This window comes from Moschus berezovskii, chromosome 14 (assembly GCF_049115385.1).
Source record: "Moschus berezovskii isolate FMDL1 chromosome 14, NW_MosBer_1.0, whole genome shotgun sequence".
NCBI classification, from domain to species: Eukaryota; Metazoa; Chordata; class Mammalia; order Artiodactyla; family Moschidae; genus Moschus; species Moschus berezovskii.
The window spans coordinates 50791761-50807479 of NC_142473.1; the positions used below are offsets into that span (position 1 = coordinate 50791761).

General features: G+C 47.2%; 1 protein-coding gene across 1 annotated transcript; it reads left to right on the forward strand.

Moving 5' to 3' along the window:
• The first annotated feature begins 27 nt into the window (after positions 1-27).
• RRP8 (ribosomal RNA processing 8) lies at positions 28-14696 on the forward strand. Its single transcript, XM_055423486.2, has 7 exons — positions 28-266; positions 1429-1798; positions 2024-2480; positions 2562-2691; positions 2819-2925; positions 3008-3104; positions 3331-14696. The coding sequence occupies exons 1-7, from the start codon at positions 171-173 to the stop codon at positions 3448-3450; spliced, it is 1377 nt and encodes a 458-aa protein (XP_055279461.2). The 5' UTR covers positions 28-170; the 3' UTR covers positions 3451-14696.
• The last annotated feature ends 1023 nt before the right edge of the window (positions 14697-15719 follow it).

Genomic DNA, 15719 nt, shown 5'->3' on the forward strand with positions numbered 1-15719 from the left:
CCAGTGTCTGAACTCGATGGTCTTCGGCACTGCGCCGGCTGCTCTAGCCACTTCATCTCTCACTCTTTGGTTTCCTGCCCTGTTCCGGAGTCACTCAGCGGTCTGATTCCTAGACTCTGTCAGCACGTGGAGAAGCGCGTGGATCCCGCAACCTTGCGCTCCCTAGCCCCATGTTCGAGGAGCCGGAGTGGGCCGAGGAGGCCCCTGTCGCGGACCTCGGGTCTGTAGCCTTAGGGCTTCGGCCCACGGCAGCCTCTCAAATCAAGGTGAGTGGCCCCGCAGGGGTACTCAGAACAGACTGCTGGATTCCGGAGCTGGGGCGCGCCGCGTGTGTAATTAGGGGGAGGCGGGCCGCCTGCAGCCTCCCCAAATCCGGAACTTCGAAAAGAAAGTGACGTTGGAACTGAGAGAGAATTGGTGAGGAGAAGTTAGTGAAGCAAAGAGGGTTTCTTGGAAGGAAAGACATCTGGAGAGACCCGGGCGCAAGGGAGCATGACACAGAATGAGAGGCAGTGTGGTAGAAATTGGAGGGCTACGTTAGAATATTTGCACATGTTAAAGATAGAAGCCAATGGAGTGTTTTAGCAGGGGAATGATTTCAGATTTGCATTTTGAAAAGGTCACTGGTTGCCGTGTGGAGATTGGAAAGAGCAAAAGTGAATGACAGTGAAGGGCTGTCAGTACTACTGTTCAAAGGGAGCTGGTGCTGAGGGAGTACCGAGAATCTCCAGGATGAGTAACCCGTCCAGTAGGACTTCAATCCAGAACGGCCTCCCAGACAGTAGACCTCCTTTAAGCCTCCGCCGATGTGAGGGCTGCTGCGCTTGTTCAGGCTCTTTCTGTCCTTCAGTCACCCTGTGAAGTGAAATCTGCCTGCTTTATTCCCTCTTCTTCAACCCCTCGACCCATTGCTGTAATCCCCACCACTGGCCTCTGTCTGCAGTTTGTCCCTTTCAGTGTTTTTCTGTTTGTTTTTTTCTCTTTCAGTTCTTTACACTACAATTGGAGACATCTTTAATACACACATGTGTGATCATGTCACTCTTATTTTCAAAGATCTTCCTACTTTTTATAAAAAGGTATTAGCTAGAGGTAGAAACCTGAGATTGAGGGTTGGAACTCCTGGTCACTAGCCTCGGTCCTGTAGCTTGTGGCCTTACAGTGTTTCTCTGGGAACCCCGTCACCTCATGTATACAATGAAGAGAGTGAGGTGGGTGGTTTCTCTGCTCTCCAGCCTCCCAAAGGTTGGGATGGTGATTTTGAAAGTTCTTCAGGCCCTGGCAGTCTTCGTGATAAGCTAGGTAAATTGATTGGGAATAATCCAGATGCCTATAAGCAGCATCTGAATGAAGTCCCCATCTCTCTTCTTACTCCCTAGGCCCCATCCATTCTCCTTGCCCCTGCTTTCATCCCTTGTTTTCCCCCAGGGCTCCAGTCGCCGCCAGCTCTTGGCCACATTACGGGCCCTGGAGGTAGCATCTGTTCCCCAGCAGCCCCCTAGCCTGCCTGGCAGTGACTCGGAGGAGGAGGAGGAGGTAGTGGAAACAAAGAAGAAACGCCCAAAAAAGGGCTTGTTTGCTGGTGCGTCCAGTAAAGTAGAAGAGAAAAGGAAGAAGAAACGTCACACACAGGGCCCACCTAGCAGGGACTCCAAGGAAGAGGAAGTGGAAAGGAAGAACTGCCACAAAGGGGCTCTTCTGGGCCGTGACTTGGCTGAAGAAGAGAAACAAAAGAGGAAATGCCGGAAACAGATCCCTTCAAATCTTGCCCAGCCCCTGGACAGTGTTGACCAAACAGGTAGTATATGTGGGATGGTGAGGGCTGGGGGCGTGGGCGTCAGCTGATCCTACATATGACAGAGTTCCTCTGCCACCAGTAGTTTGGGGTTAGGGAATAAGAAGTACTTTCATGTAGACCACAGTTTCTGTCCTAGGGACAGGGGTATGGCCAGGATGCCGTGCTAAGCCTCTGAATTCAGGGCATCTTGCTCCCCAGTATGCCTTTCTGTCTCTCTTTCTTCAGATTCTAAAGCTTGGAATTCTAGTGCTACAAGTGACCCCACCAAGCCAACCTGTGAGACCCCTTCCTCTAATCCTCCCCATACCTTGAGTCGCAAGCAATGGCGGAACCGGCAGAAGAACAAGCGTAGACAGAAGAACAAGTTTCGGCCGCCTCAGCCACCAGAGCAGGCCCCAGCCCCAGCCCCAGCCCCAGCCTCTGCAGAGGTGCCTTCTGCCCCCAGTCCAGATAGCCATGGAGCCCGGGCAGAGGCTCTTCGAGCCCGCATGGCCCAGCGTCTGGATGGTGCCCGGTTCCGCTACCTCAATGAACAGCTGTACTCAGGGCCCAGCAGTGCTGCTCAGCGCCTCTTCCAGGAAGACCCTGAGGCCTTTCTCCTCTACCACCGTGGCTTCCAGAACCAAGTCAAGAAGTGGCCACTGCAGCCCGTAGACTGCATCGCCAGGGATCTTCGCCAGCGGTTAGTGAAAATTGGGAAGCTAGGTGTGTCAGTCCCAGGCTCAGACCAGACCAGTGAGCTCTTCCTCCCTTCCGTTCCCAGGCCTGCGTCCCTGGTGGTAGCTGACTTTGGCTGTGGGGACTGCCGCCTGGCTTCAAGTATCCGGAACCCCGTGCACTGCTTTGACTTGGCCTCTCTGGACCCCCGGGTCACTGTGTGTGACATGGCCCAGGTAAGCCCCTCTCTCCTGCCACGTAACACACTCTGCCCGCCCTGCATCCTTGTGTGCACCCCTAGCATTCGGTGCTGGCTTTCTCCTTCCCATAAGGTGTGCTCTGTACAACATTCTCACTCCACAGGTGCCTCTGGAGGATGAATCTATAGATGTGGCTGTGTTCTGCCTTTCACTGATGGGAACCAACATCAGAGACTTCCTGCAGGAGGCAAATCGAGTGCTGAAGCCAGGGTAGGTGCTCCCAGGACACAGATGCATGGCTGTGCACATGCGCAAGTCGGTGTACTTACCCAGAACTTTCCGTCCTTCTCAGGGGTCTCCTGAAAGTGGCTGAGGTCAGCAGCCGCTTTGAAGATGTTCGGACTTTTCTGGGGGCTGTCACCAAACTTGGCTTCAAGGTCATCTCCAAGGTAGGACCCCAGGAAGTCTGTCCTATTTTTGTCACATGTGTGGCCCTTCAGGCTAATAATGGTGTTCAGGAAGGAGGTCATTGTCAGACACAGATGTTTGCTCCTTGAAGGCTTGAGTAGTGGGAGAGGGCTGGGAAGCTTTCTGAGCAGGGTTGGGGCCTGGACGGAGGTGATTTGAAGAGCTGGGGTGAGGACTTAGAGCTCACTGGGTCTTTTCTTTCCCTAGGATCTGACCAACAGCCACTTCTTCTTGTTTGACTTTGAAAAGACCGGGCCCCCTCGGGTAGGGCCCAAGACTCAGCTCTCAGGCCTGAAGCTTCAGCCTTGTCTCTACAAGCGCAGGTGACCTTTGGAACCCTCCTTAAACGGGGAGGCAAATCTTGAACTCCAGACTCGGTACTGTGAAGACTGTATCCAGCCAGACTGTGACCCGGGGCCTGGTACCACCCCTACTCCATCTCAAGAACAAAATGTAATGAAATTCTTGGCTCAACCCTGCTGTGATGAAGGCTTCTTGGTTCTAGGAAGCATAAAGTCATTGGGGCTAGCTAAAGAGTAGGGAGTTCATTGTGAGACCACAGGAGTGGTGGGAATTACGGATCCCCTCAGTGTCATGGAAACTACATGGTTTGGAATTCAAGGCATCTTTGGGTTTGGTGTCTGTTTCCATCTCTCAGAAGCCATACAAGCTTTCTGTCCTGGCATCTCCAGTCTCTATTCTGATTTTCCTATCTGCACATCGGATCCCTCTGCTCACCCAAAGCTTCTACGGCTTTGGTCTGCTCGGGCCTTTAAGACTGCAGGCAGGCATTGCTTCTTGGCTCTAGGGCAGCTTGGCTCTAGAGCAAGTGCAGCAGCCCTCACATCAGCAGAGGCAACTTGGCTCTAGTCCACCAACATCATCTGGACATCTCAGTCAAGATGGTTTGATTGTCCTTGTACTGAGTGCTTTTTTCCCCTGATTGTCATCTCCATCTTTGGAGCTGAATGGCCCTAACCCTCCCAGCCTCTGTTATTCTGTTGGGCCCTGGTGTTTGTCTGGCTGAGAGCACAGATATTGGAATCAGGTAGGCCTGCCGTTGACTGCCAAGAGCCTTTGACTCTTTGAATGTCCTGCTACTCATTTGGTAAATGATAGAATTACTGACTCATAGGATTGTTGTATGGGTTAATGAGGAAATCTGTAGCCAAGGCTCGGCACATAGGAGGTGCTCAGTAACTTGCTGTGGCTGTTGTGTGTTGTAAGCCTTACTGTTTCTGAAGACCTTCCCTAAGCAGGATTAAGGTTGAAGAGTAAAGGATGAATTTGTTTGATTGAGGAAGACTCTGGGTGAGCTCAAGATAGGCCTTTCAACAGCCTTATTTTATAAGATTTTTAGAAATTCTTAATTGTGAGCAGTTGTTTGAGTAGGAGTGATGTGGGAGCTGGGTCTCCATAAATCACAACTGACTGATGCCATTTGGGGTGGGAACTGGCAGAAGAGTGTGTCTGTTGTTTCTGTCTTGCAGTGGACCCAGATCAGCACATCCTGGGCCAATCTATGGGCAGAGAAGACTAGTTCTGGGAGAAGATGACTGGGATGACAAGTCCTTGGCCTCTTCCCAAAGGCATCTGCCATGGGCCAAGGAATAAGATGCAGTCTCTTCTGCCGATTTCTAAGGGCTCCCCTGCTGGCTCAGACGGTAAAGACTTATTTCCAAGAACAAGAACTGAGAGGAACCACTGGCACACAGGTTCCGGGACTCTGCACCAGTTGAGTGCCTCCAGTAAGGGGGTGTTTTGAGGCAGGTTGTGCAGGCCAGAGGGAATGTTTGGAGGCTGGGCTGTGAACCATCCAGCAGACACTGTTCAGTGCCTTTGCACGCGCTTCTCGCTGCTGAATACTCATCTGACTAGCAGGGTCTTACTCATCCTTCCAGACAGCCTAGTTGTTTCCTATGCCATTGCTCCCAAAGCAGAACTAATTTCTTCATCTGCATTCTCAAAGCACTACAGGAAGAGGTCAACTGCAGGGTTTAAATACTGTGTGGCGATTGTTTTGTACATTAGGCTGCAGTCTTCTCAGCTCATATTTATCTTTGTATTTCCAGAGCTGGTCACTTGAGATCCGTCTAAGGAGGTGATAAAGATGACAGGGTTCGTGGACCAGTGAGAAGCAGGGGTATTGCAGAAACCCAAGTTTGGCCACATGATGAGGTCACTAGTGACGGTGCAAGGAGTGGGCAGGCGGGAAAACTTCAGTTGGTAGAACTGGTGGGACGTTGAGGCTTGGTGAGAGAAAGGAATCTGAAGCAGATCTTGGGTTTCTGGCTTAAGCAACTGTTTGCACTGGTGATGCCATTCAAAATGTTGGGATTTTGGTACCTAGATGTTCATTTGGAAGCGAGACATAAACTCAGCAGCCAGGGGAGATAATTCAAGTAATAAGATATCCAGAGTAAGAAAACGAGAAGAGAAAATGGCTTGGAAGAGAACTCTGAGGAGCATTTAATGTATAAGTAAAGGAAAATGAACCACTGGTAACAAGAGAAGGTAGGGCCAGAGATGGAATAAAACCAGGAGAGTGGATTTCTTAATGTGGAAGGAATGGGAAGGTTTTTGGCTGTCGGATGCTGTTGAAAGGTCTGTTAAAATGAGAGAGAGGTCAGATTGTGGCAGGGAGAGGATTTCTGCGTAATGTTGAGGGGTTTGAATTTATAGTGGTATTATTCATGAATATATAGCTACACCAGTTGGCCCAATGGTGTGGTTATCTCTGCCTGCTCAGGAATCTAGGTGTAACTGTAGAAAAAATGAGTACGAAGGGATCATCCCAGAGAAGGCAATGGCAAGCCACTCCAGTGTTCTTGCCTGGAGAATCCCAGGGACGGCGGAGCCTGGTTGGCTGCCGTCTATGGGGTCGCACAGAGTCAGACATGACTGAAGCGACTTAGCAGCAGCAGCAGCAGCAAGAGATCATCCAGAGTTGAAACCGTACCACACAATTGAAATTGAGCAAAGGAGTTTCAGACCATCCACAAGTTAGTGATGTCTGTGCTGGGCCATGGAACTTTGTAGAACAACTGAATGGAGTGAAGACAGTAGTAGGTAGTTGCACTGGGGGTAATTTAAAAAGTAACCTGGGAAGATGGAAGGCTATGGTCAGAAACTGGAATGTCTGAATAGTTCATACTGGAAGCAGAGTAGCCCCGGGCAGTGGCCAAGTTTAAGAGGTTAGTTATAGGAGTGAGTGCTTGAGAGGAGTGCACGGGAGGTTGCCTGGAGATTGCTTCTTGCATGGGGGGCTCAGATATTGGGAGTGGGTCTGCATGGACTTTGAAGTTCTCCAAGAAGATGATAGAAGTTAGCAAGGAACAGTGCCAATGTCTTGAAGAAAGGGGCAGATTCAGGAAATCTCCAGACAGAGTAGGAGAGGCTGGTTAGCACGAATTCAGAAGGACAGAGGGTCACACAGCCTATTAGAGAGACTTCCATTTGAGGGATGATGTGAGTCTGGTGAGTGGAGCTGGCTGCCAGGCAGCCATGACAATACCCTGACAGTCTTCTTCAACTTCCCGGAATTCTCTGGGGATTATAGGGGAAGCAACTGTTGCGGCAGCTTCATGGGGTAGGAACCTCTTGGGATCATGGGGAGGCAAGCCATAAAGTCTAAGGACATCTGCCTCATAGAACATACATCACCTTTTTACAGTGTCATATCCCTGTTTCCTCCCAGGTCTTACGTATTTTCTTAGATCTTGATTAGTTTTTCCTGTTTTGTTCTCATGCTCAACAGGACAGCTGGGGTCTGCCTTCCTCGGTCTTTTGCTTTCCTTCCCTTTCTTAAAATTTGGATTCTTTCTTTGCCTGTTCTGGCTCCAGCCACCTGAATAAACATCTTTCTGGGTCTGACTCAGGCCCTTGACTCCCCCTATGTCAGGCCAGCGTCCACCTGCTTTTCCATCAATTCTGAAAGCAGGACTTCTGAGTCTGGGTCATTGCTGCTCCATTATCAGCTTCAGGACCATCTCTCGTTTAAGCCTGGGCTTCAGTGTCTGATGTCTGATATTGAGAGCCTAGACTGAAGAAAGAACAGTGTATGCTCCCTTAAGAAAAAACAGCATACCGGCTGTTTAAGGAACAATGAGATCTGTTTAAGGTACAATTTGAGAATAGGATGAAGGAGTAGCAGTCATAGTAAGAGGTAAATGGGAGTGGGAAAGAGTCTTAACTGGAGACTCCACTGGGAGCATTCAGGAAGCCAGAGGTATTTATTCCTAAAGCCAAGAAATGGTACACCTGGAGACTGACTCCTGCCCTGGAAATGCAGAGGGCAAGCAGAGGCTCACTTTCAGTGGTGGAGCCAGGGGCGTGCTGCTGCTTTTGCAGTGGTCTGTGTTCCTAGAATTTGCTGAGGCAAACCATGCAGGAGTGTATCCTGTGCACCTTGTAGCAGGGGAAGCATCGGGTGGTCTAGAGTGCTGTCCAGTAGGACCATTGAAGAGGTAAGGATGCACAGAGAAGTTCGGAGTGTGCCATCTGGACTAAGGAGGGAATTGTAGGATACCACCCAGAATAAAGCTGCACCCACCAGGGTAAAGGGGACTGCAGAAAAAGGACAGCAAGATGCCCCCTTTAAATCTGTGAGGCCCATGGGACCCAGAAATATCCAACTGGGCAAAAGCTGTCTTATCCTCTTCCTTCTCTGCAGTTGGGCCCAGAGCAGTCAGCAGCTATTAGGTGCAGAGGACATGAGAAGAGCAGAGAGCCTAGAGATCATCCCTGCCCCTTCTCCAGTGCAGGCTTCTTGACGTTAGTGGGACAGAGCTGAGAGGTGAAAACAGCTAAAGCCAGAAGAGGTGCAGGTTATTTATTGTTGCATAGAATTAGATGTTGTAATCACTTGAGATTGGGTTTGTATCTTACACTGATGCTAAGAATCTGTGAACTGAGAATGAGCCATAAGTCACAGGCTTGCCACAGCTTTTCTCTGAATGAAAAAAGGAGCGGTGGTGGGAGACAAGAATAAAGTTGGGTTTGGTTAGCAGCCTGTGCTCATGCTTCCTCAGCATCCGTTTTAGAGGTTGACTACCCCTGCAGTCACTGGTGTGCTCCAGCTTTTGTTCTTGTAACACAGTCCTAAGGGAACACGGTTCCCAAAGAAAAAACATGATCTTGGCAGAGACACAGGTCAGCTCCAGTCACTCAATCGCTTGCATAATTGCACACAGCCCTTTGCAGATTTTCACAGAGACTTCTAGGTTGTCCTCCATCCCCAGTGGCTTCCCAGGCTGGCCGCCTGGTTCTGACTACTACAATCACCACATGACTGGCCCAGTTGCTTCCACTCCTGTTCCCAGAGCAATTCAGTTGCCGCACAGCCAAGTGAGCCTTTTTAGAATGTAAGTCAGGTATGTCACTTCTCTGTTTAAAACTCTTCAATGGATTCTCACTGCTCTGAGAATGAAAGGCAGACTCCTTTCCAGGGCCTCAGTGATCTTGCCCAGGCCTCCCTCTCCAACTGCATCTTAATCTACTCCTTCCACATGAAAAACTCTAGCTGCACAGGCTTTCTTTTCATTCCTCAAGCGTTCCAAGCCATTTCTACTTCTGGGTCTTTATAATTGCCACTTCGTCTTCCCAGGGCAATTTTCCCTGGTGAGTTCATTTTCATCTTCCAGATCTTCACACTAGCATCAAATTTTCCATAAAAAGCAGGCTAGATCTCACCAGAATGTCCTTATCCTGGTCACATAGTTACATTTCCCAGCTCTTTGCCTCAAGGTGAGGCAGTGTGCATAGTCCTTCCCAGTGGAAAGTAAGTAGAAGTGATGTTTCACTACCAGACAGGGCAGTTAAAGAGTGGATGACCCTTCTCTGTATTCTCCACCCCTTCATCTGCCTTTCAAGGTGACCTTGAAGCAGGTGTTTTGAAGATGGAGTCAGAGAGTAGACCTCTGAATGTCTGAGCTGCAGCTTAGAGGAAAATTTCTTGACCAAGAGCATCCACATTGGTTTTTACAAGGAATAGCCTCTTTTGCATGAATTTAGTGAGTTTGGGAACTGTTACAGTCGTTAGCATTATATGCCCTGGCTAATATATCTTCTCTGGACATCCTGTCCACCTTAGTCTTGATCACAAAACAAGGAAACCTGTGTTTCCTTCAGGGTGCTTCAGACATTTAATTATTTTACCAGATGCCAGTTTACACTATCCCTTGTCCTGTGAGTTGAACTCCTAATTGGGGGAAAAATGCTCACGTGAGGAAATTGAGAGATTGATTTTATCAGTTACATTTTGATTGTGAACCCCTTCCCCCAAAAAAAATCCCCCTAAAGAATATCTCAGGTTAGATTTTTTATCTCATAAAACTAGAAACCTGATGGTTGTTGGCACTGGCTCAGGAATTCAAGGATCTTAGCAGTTAGATCTGTGTGGTTCTCTTGGTCTCTTGATTCTCATGGTCACAAGAGACACCTTGTGATTTGATTAATCGGAAACACCCTACTTACTTAGCTTTCTCAGGAGTCTCACAGATTGCCACAGCCCCTGTCTTTTTGGTCTTACTTCAAGGGTCCTTCTACATTGTTAATACTCTGGTGTAAACATGTTCCATTATTCCCTAGAATATGACTGAGATCAGTCTGAAATACTAACATTTTAAATACATTTGTCTTCCCCACCCCTTCCCACATCTCAGTGACTTGTCAGCAACTCCTTCAGTTCAAAGCTGTTCTCCCTCCAGCTCAGTGGGGGCGGGGAAACCTTCACGGTTCTGTTTATTTCATTCATTCTTTACCTCCTCTGTCACGTCTAGGATTGGAATGGGGAAGGGTATATTAGAGGCAAAAAGGCTAAACTTTTGGTTTAGTTTGGCTTTATCAGTGTGTTCTACTAAGACAGGCATTTAAATGTTGGTTCAGTGTGTGAGGTGTTGGGGTTCTTTGAAGCCACCCCCTGCCCCTTGGAGACTTTTGCACTAACTGGCTCTGACCTCAGAGCCAGCCCACACCCCTCAGCTTCTGACCCTGACACTGTATCGCTAGCCCCCTAGTGCTAAAGAACCTCACCCTGGCCGGCAGCCCTCCTGGGAGAGGTCTCAACAAACATCTTAAGAGTGGTTACCTTTCTGGGAGCCCCCAGGAAGCTCCCGCATGTTTGTCCTGCCAAAGGGCAGAAGTGCAGCCCGACTAGCAGCTGACTCCTCTCCCCTCACCTTGCCCCAGCTAGCCTGACTCTGACCTCTCCATTCTCTGTGGTTCCAGCCCCTTACAAGTGTCTTGGGTTGCTGCTGCTGCTGCTAAGTCACTTCAGTCGTGTCCGACTCTGTGTGACCCCATAGACGGAAGCCCACCAGGCTCCCCCGTCCCTGGGATTCTCCAGGCAAGAACACTGGAGTGGGTTGCCATTTCCTTCTCCAATGTGTGAAAGTGAAAATTGAAAGTGAAGTCGCTCAGTGGTGTCCAACCCTTAGCGACCCCATGGACTGCAGCCTACCAGGCTCCTCCGTCCATGGGATTTTCTAGGCAATAGTACTGGAGTGGCTTGCCATTGCCTTCTCCGGTGTCTTGGGTTACTTTCTCCCAACAAGCCTCCACCCCATTGGCCTTGTTGGAACTGGGGCTATAAGTTTCTGAGTGCAGCAAGCCTCCCGCTAGAGAATGTAATGCTGAATGAATATAAGGTCTCTCCCTGTCATGGGAATACAAAATGACTACAAGTGGTCCTCTTAGAGCCCTGCTCACCTGATTGAGGTTAGAGGGAACAGCACTGCTTCTTTGCCTTTCAGGGGGACGTTCTCTCTATTCCTCCAAATTCCCATCAATGAAGCTGGTGTTTCTAACTTCATGTACAGTAGGAGGGTTAGTGAGCTCTGGATCAGCTTTATTATCTAAGAGTGAATCCTGTGTTGGGCTTCCCCAGTGGCTCTTCGTTAAAGGATCCACCTGCAATGCAGGAGATGTGGCAGGAGCTGCAGGTTTGATTCCTCGGTCAGGATACCCTGGAGAAGAAAATGGCAACCCACTCCAGTATTCTTACTTGGAAAATCTCATGGACAGAGGAGCCTGGCGGGCTACAGTCCATGGGGTCACAAAGAGTCAGATGTGACTTAGTGACTGAACAACATATCCTATATAGATATATGTAGGGCCTTTATTTAATATCCTCTTATTGTGCAAGTATTTTAAAAAGATATTTATTTATTTGGTTGCCTCGGGTTTTAGTTGTGGTATATGGGATCTTTCATTCCGGCTTCTCTCTAGTTGTGGTTTCCAAGCTTAGTTGCCCCGCAGCGTGTGGAATCTTAGTTCCCACACCAGCATTGAACCCATGTTCCTTGCATTGGAAGGCAGATTCTTAACCACTGGACCACCAGGGAAGCCCTTGCACAAGCATTTTTATAAAATGTGAATTGTTCCTGTGTGTGTACTTAACTTACAGAGTACTATCAACAAATTTTGTCTTATTTCATACTTTTTTCTTCACTGAACTATATTTTTAATATCCATCCATGTATCTATCAGGACTCAGTCAGGAAAATAGAAACCACGCTAAATGTTTCAATTCAGTTCAGTTCAGTTCAGTTCAGTCGCTCAGTCCTGTCCGACTCTCCGCGACCCCATGAATTACAGCACGCCAGGCCTCCCTGTCCATCACCAACTCCCAGAGTACACTCAACTCATGTCCACAGAGTCGGTGATGCCATCCAGCCATCTCATTCTCCGTCGTCCCCTTCTCCTCCCGCCCCCAACCTTTCCCAGCATCAGAGTCTTTTCCAGTGAGTCAACTCATCGCATGAGGTGGCCAAAGTATTGCAGTTTCAGCTTTAGCATCAGTCCCATAGAGGACATTTAATGCAGAGAATTGATTCCTAGTGACAAAAGCTGAGTCAAAAGAAAGTGCTTGATGTAATTAAAAATTGAGAATTGGAGAAATCAGATAATGTCCAAAGGCCTGGGAAAACCAAGTGGAAGAAACGATGTGATTATCAGAAACCAGGAGCTCAGAGAAGTGGCCCCTTTTGACTGGTCAATACTCAGACTTTTGTGGGGGAGTTTCCCTCCACATAGCTGGTGCTTGGACTTCTGAGGAAGGACATGGCCTTGAGGGTGGGGGCGCACCATCTGACTCTTCTCTGGCTGGCATGCCAGAAACTGATCTGCTGCTGGTATCTCAGAAGTGTAGCAAAGGTGCTGCGGAGTGCAGAAGAAGCTGGTAGCCAGAGCCAGCTGTCTGCAGCTGAAGTACTGCAACAGCAGCTGGAAAACAGGAATGAAGACCCTCCCCGCTGTGTTTCACTTTCAGTTTCCCTTTATGGCATCTCTGGCAGAACCTCATGGAACTACCTGGCAGTGGGTTCTGGGAAATACAGTTTGCAGAGTCACAGCTGCAGCAACACAACTCCAGAGTGTGTGTGTGGGGGTTGAGAGGGAGGCACAGAGAGTGCAGGAGCCAAAAGAAAACAGATGAATAACCAGAGCATTCCACGTATGAACAGCCGCTCACACATCTAGATTGCTGTTCCTGTCAGCTCTGAAGTATTTCCTAATAAGCATCCTCCATAGTGAGCTTATCCATTCTTCTGGCTTTCTCAGATTCTTTGCCATCTAGATAAATTAAAACCCTTGCAGTTCAGGGTTCCGAGTACAAAATAAGTTCCCCCAATGATATGCCCTCTGAGATCTGGGAGGTAAGTATGTGTTCCTGCTGCTTGGCTGCTGCCAGAGGCAGGTTTAGATGTTGGCTTTCTGCAGCAGCATTTGCATCGAAGCCAAAGACAAACGGATGCATACTGTCGTGGCTAAAGTTCACCATAGAACTGGAGGTTCAATAGGTAAAATAAATCTACTTTGTACAAGTTTGGCTTTGATGGTTAACAGGAAAAATTATTGGAAGGATATCAATAAGTTACTCAGAGAACTAATGGAAAGTCCAGGGAGTGAGGCTTAGAGAACAGCCAGGAGCCAGGGGAGGATGAACAGCTGCAAAAACTAAGGTCAACTTTAGAGTCATCATGGTTAGGATGGCATTGCTGGCACCATTGCTACTTGACTTTTTCCTCACTCTTGTCGGTCATAGAGTGATGCTGAGAACTGAATTTGTCCTCTGAAGTTCGTGGCACTGTTAGGATTGGTTCATGAAATGCCCCTCTCCTGTTCTTTGTTATTTTGTTTGTTTCCTTTATTCCTGATTCATACTTCAGTCCCTCTTATAGCTTCACAACATGTTTGTTGTGTTCCCCTGAACACTGTGTATCCTTGGCAGAATAGATGGTTGTTTTGGTATATGTGTGTTCTGGCAGAGACTGCCAGCTGATCCTCACACCCGTTTTCTTCTTTGTGGGAAATCAGCTGGACTCTTTCCCAGCTTCCCTTATTCTTAAGTGTGATCAAGTGGATGATAGTAGAACTAAGGTGTGCTACTACTATGATCTGGGTCCTTAAATTTCCCTATGCACGGTCCCCCATGCTATTTTCAGTTTGGCCTTTGAGCATATGACCTTGAAAGAGCCAAAAGATGAAGGAGCCTGATCACCACTCAGAGGAGAGCCCTACCCACCAATTAGCATCTGTTTTGGATGTCTCATGAGTGAGAAATAAATTTCTATCTTTTTCAGCCAGTGACTAGTGATCTTTCTTTAAAATCCCTTTTAATCGAACACATCAGAAAAGTAAACAAAACAGGGCCATAAAGAAAAGTAAACAAAAATGTTAAGTTTATCACAAGGCCAGTGCCCAGGTAGGCACCGCCTAGACGGAGAAAGTGCTAACAACACCCAGAAGTCTCTTTTATGTCACCTCCCAAACGTGAGCAGCTTTCTTCTCTCGACATTACAGAATTGCCGCCATCCTGACTTCCATAGCATTGATTTCCTTGCTTTCCTTTATAGTCTTACTAGTTGAGCTGTGTAGTTGCTCAGTCGTGTCCAACTCTGCATCCCCATGGACTGCGCACCAGGCTCCTCTGTCCATGGGATTCTTCAGGCAAGAATACTGGGGTGGGTTGCCGTTTCCTTCTCCAGGGGATCTTCCTGACCCAAGGATCAAACCCACATCTCTTACATCCCCTGCACTGGTAGGAGTGTTCTTTACCACTAGTGCCACCTGGCTGAAATACAACCAATTTTTGCATGTTGACTGTGGAGCAGCACCCTTGCAAAGTAACCTCACTTACTCTAGTAATTTATCTGTATTATTTTCTACACATATTATCCTCATAATATGTGATTATCATATCAGTTTATTTCATGCTTTCTAATTCTGTATCATTTATTCTTATCCATGATGTACTCCAGGAGGTCCATCGTTCAAGTGATGTTGGTAGATATCTTTGAATCATTCTCAGACTTGAAGGAAGAACTCTCGGTGTTTCATCACCGGGTGTGATATTTGAAATGAGATTCTGATTAATGGCTGTCAGATTAATAATATGCTCTACCTGCTATTACTTGTATTATGAATCGAATTTTGAATTTTGTCAAATGCTGCTTCTGAATTGAGATGATCATGTATTTTTAAAAATTGTGTCAGTGTAGCAAGTGAAAAGATTTATTTATTTTATATGTGAAAATAACCTTAAGTTTTTGGAATAAAATCAGCTTAGTTGATTACACCCGCTTTACATATTGGTGAAATCAGTTTAATAGGACTTTTTAATCTGTGCTCATGAGTGAACATAAATGATGCCTTCCTGTAAATCTTCCTTTTCCCACACAGTGCAGTGTTTTTAAGTTCTTTTCATGTTGCTCTGTGTACTATAACTCACTTTTAACACCGTCTTCAAATGTTCTAATGACTTCCCATCTTATAGCCCAGAGTTCTTACTATAGCTAAAAAGGCCCTGTCTTGTTTGGATTCCAAATATCCCTCGAACACTTACCCCCTTTACACACACCCTTCCAGCCATACTGTCCATTTTGCTATTTATTGAATATTCTGGGTATGCCCCTGCCGTTGTACTGTTTCGTCTACCTGGAATATTATTTCCACAGATATCTTTATGGCCCACTTCCACACTATTCAGTCTATCAGATTATCCCTCTAACCAATACTTATTTTTCCTCCCAGTACTTTCTACTGCCTTAACCCTGCTTAGTGTTTCTTCACATTTTAGGTTATACATATTTATTTGTTTATATAGTTACTGTGTATTTCCGTGCGCTTCCAAGAGAGCAGGGACTTCTCTGTCTTATTTAATACTGTATCCCTGATAGTACATACTTGCATCCAACATCTGTTTTGTGTTCCAGTGTGTATCTGTTTACAACATTTAGCTTAGCCATTCCTCTAAAGACCTTTAGATTATTCAAGTCCTTGTGACTGCAAACATTTTGGGGAAGGATTTTCCTTTAATATTCTCTTAAAAGTAATATGAGTCTTTGTTCCAGATTTCAAGTTAATTGGTCAGACCAGTTATCATGGACGGACTATAGCCTACCAGGTACCTCTGTCCATGGGATTTTCCAGGCAAGAATACTGGAGTGGGTTGCCATTTCCTTCTCCAATCCCACAATTAACAAACTCTAAATAAAATACAACTCTGAACAAAATACAAACAAAAACCAACTATTTCAAGGCCCTGGAAAGTGAACAAAAGCAGGCAGAAAGCAGAGGAGAATTTACCCATGAAAGAC

Excerpts from the sequence above, each read along its gene's own strand:
- RRP8 (XM_055423486.2), top strand. The coding sequence starts at position 171 with ATGTTCGAGGAGCCGGAGTGGGCCGAGGAGGCCCCTGTCGCGGACCTC. Across the intron at positions 1,799-2,023 it reads GGACAGTGTTGACCAAACAG|ATTCTAAAGCTTGGAATTCT; the intron begins GTAGTATATGTG and ends CTCTTTCTTCAG. Across the intron at positions 2,481-2,561 it reads GCCAGGGATCTTCGCCAGCG|GCCTGCGTCCCTGGTGGTAG; the intron begins GTTAGTGAAAAT and ends TTCCGTTCCCAG.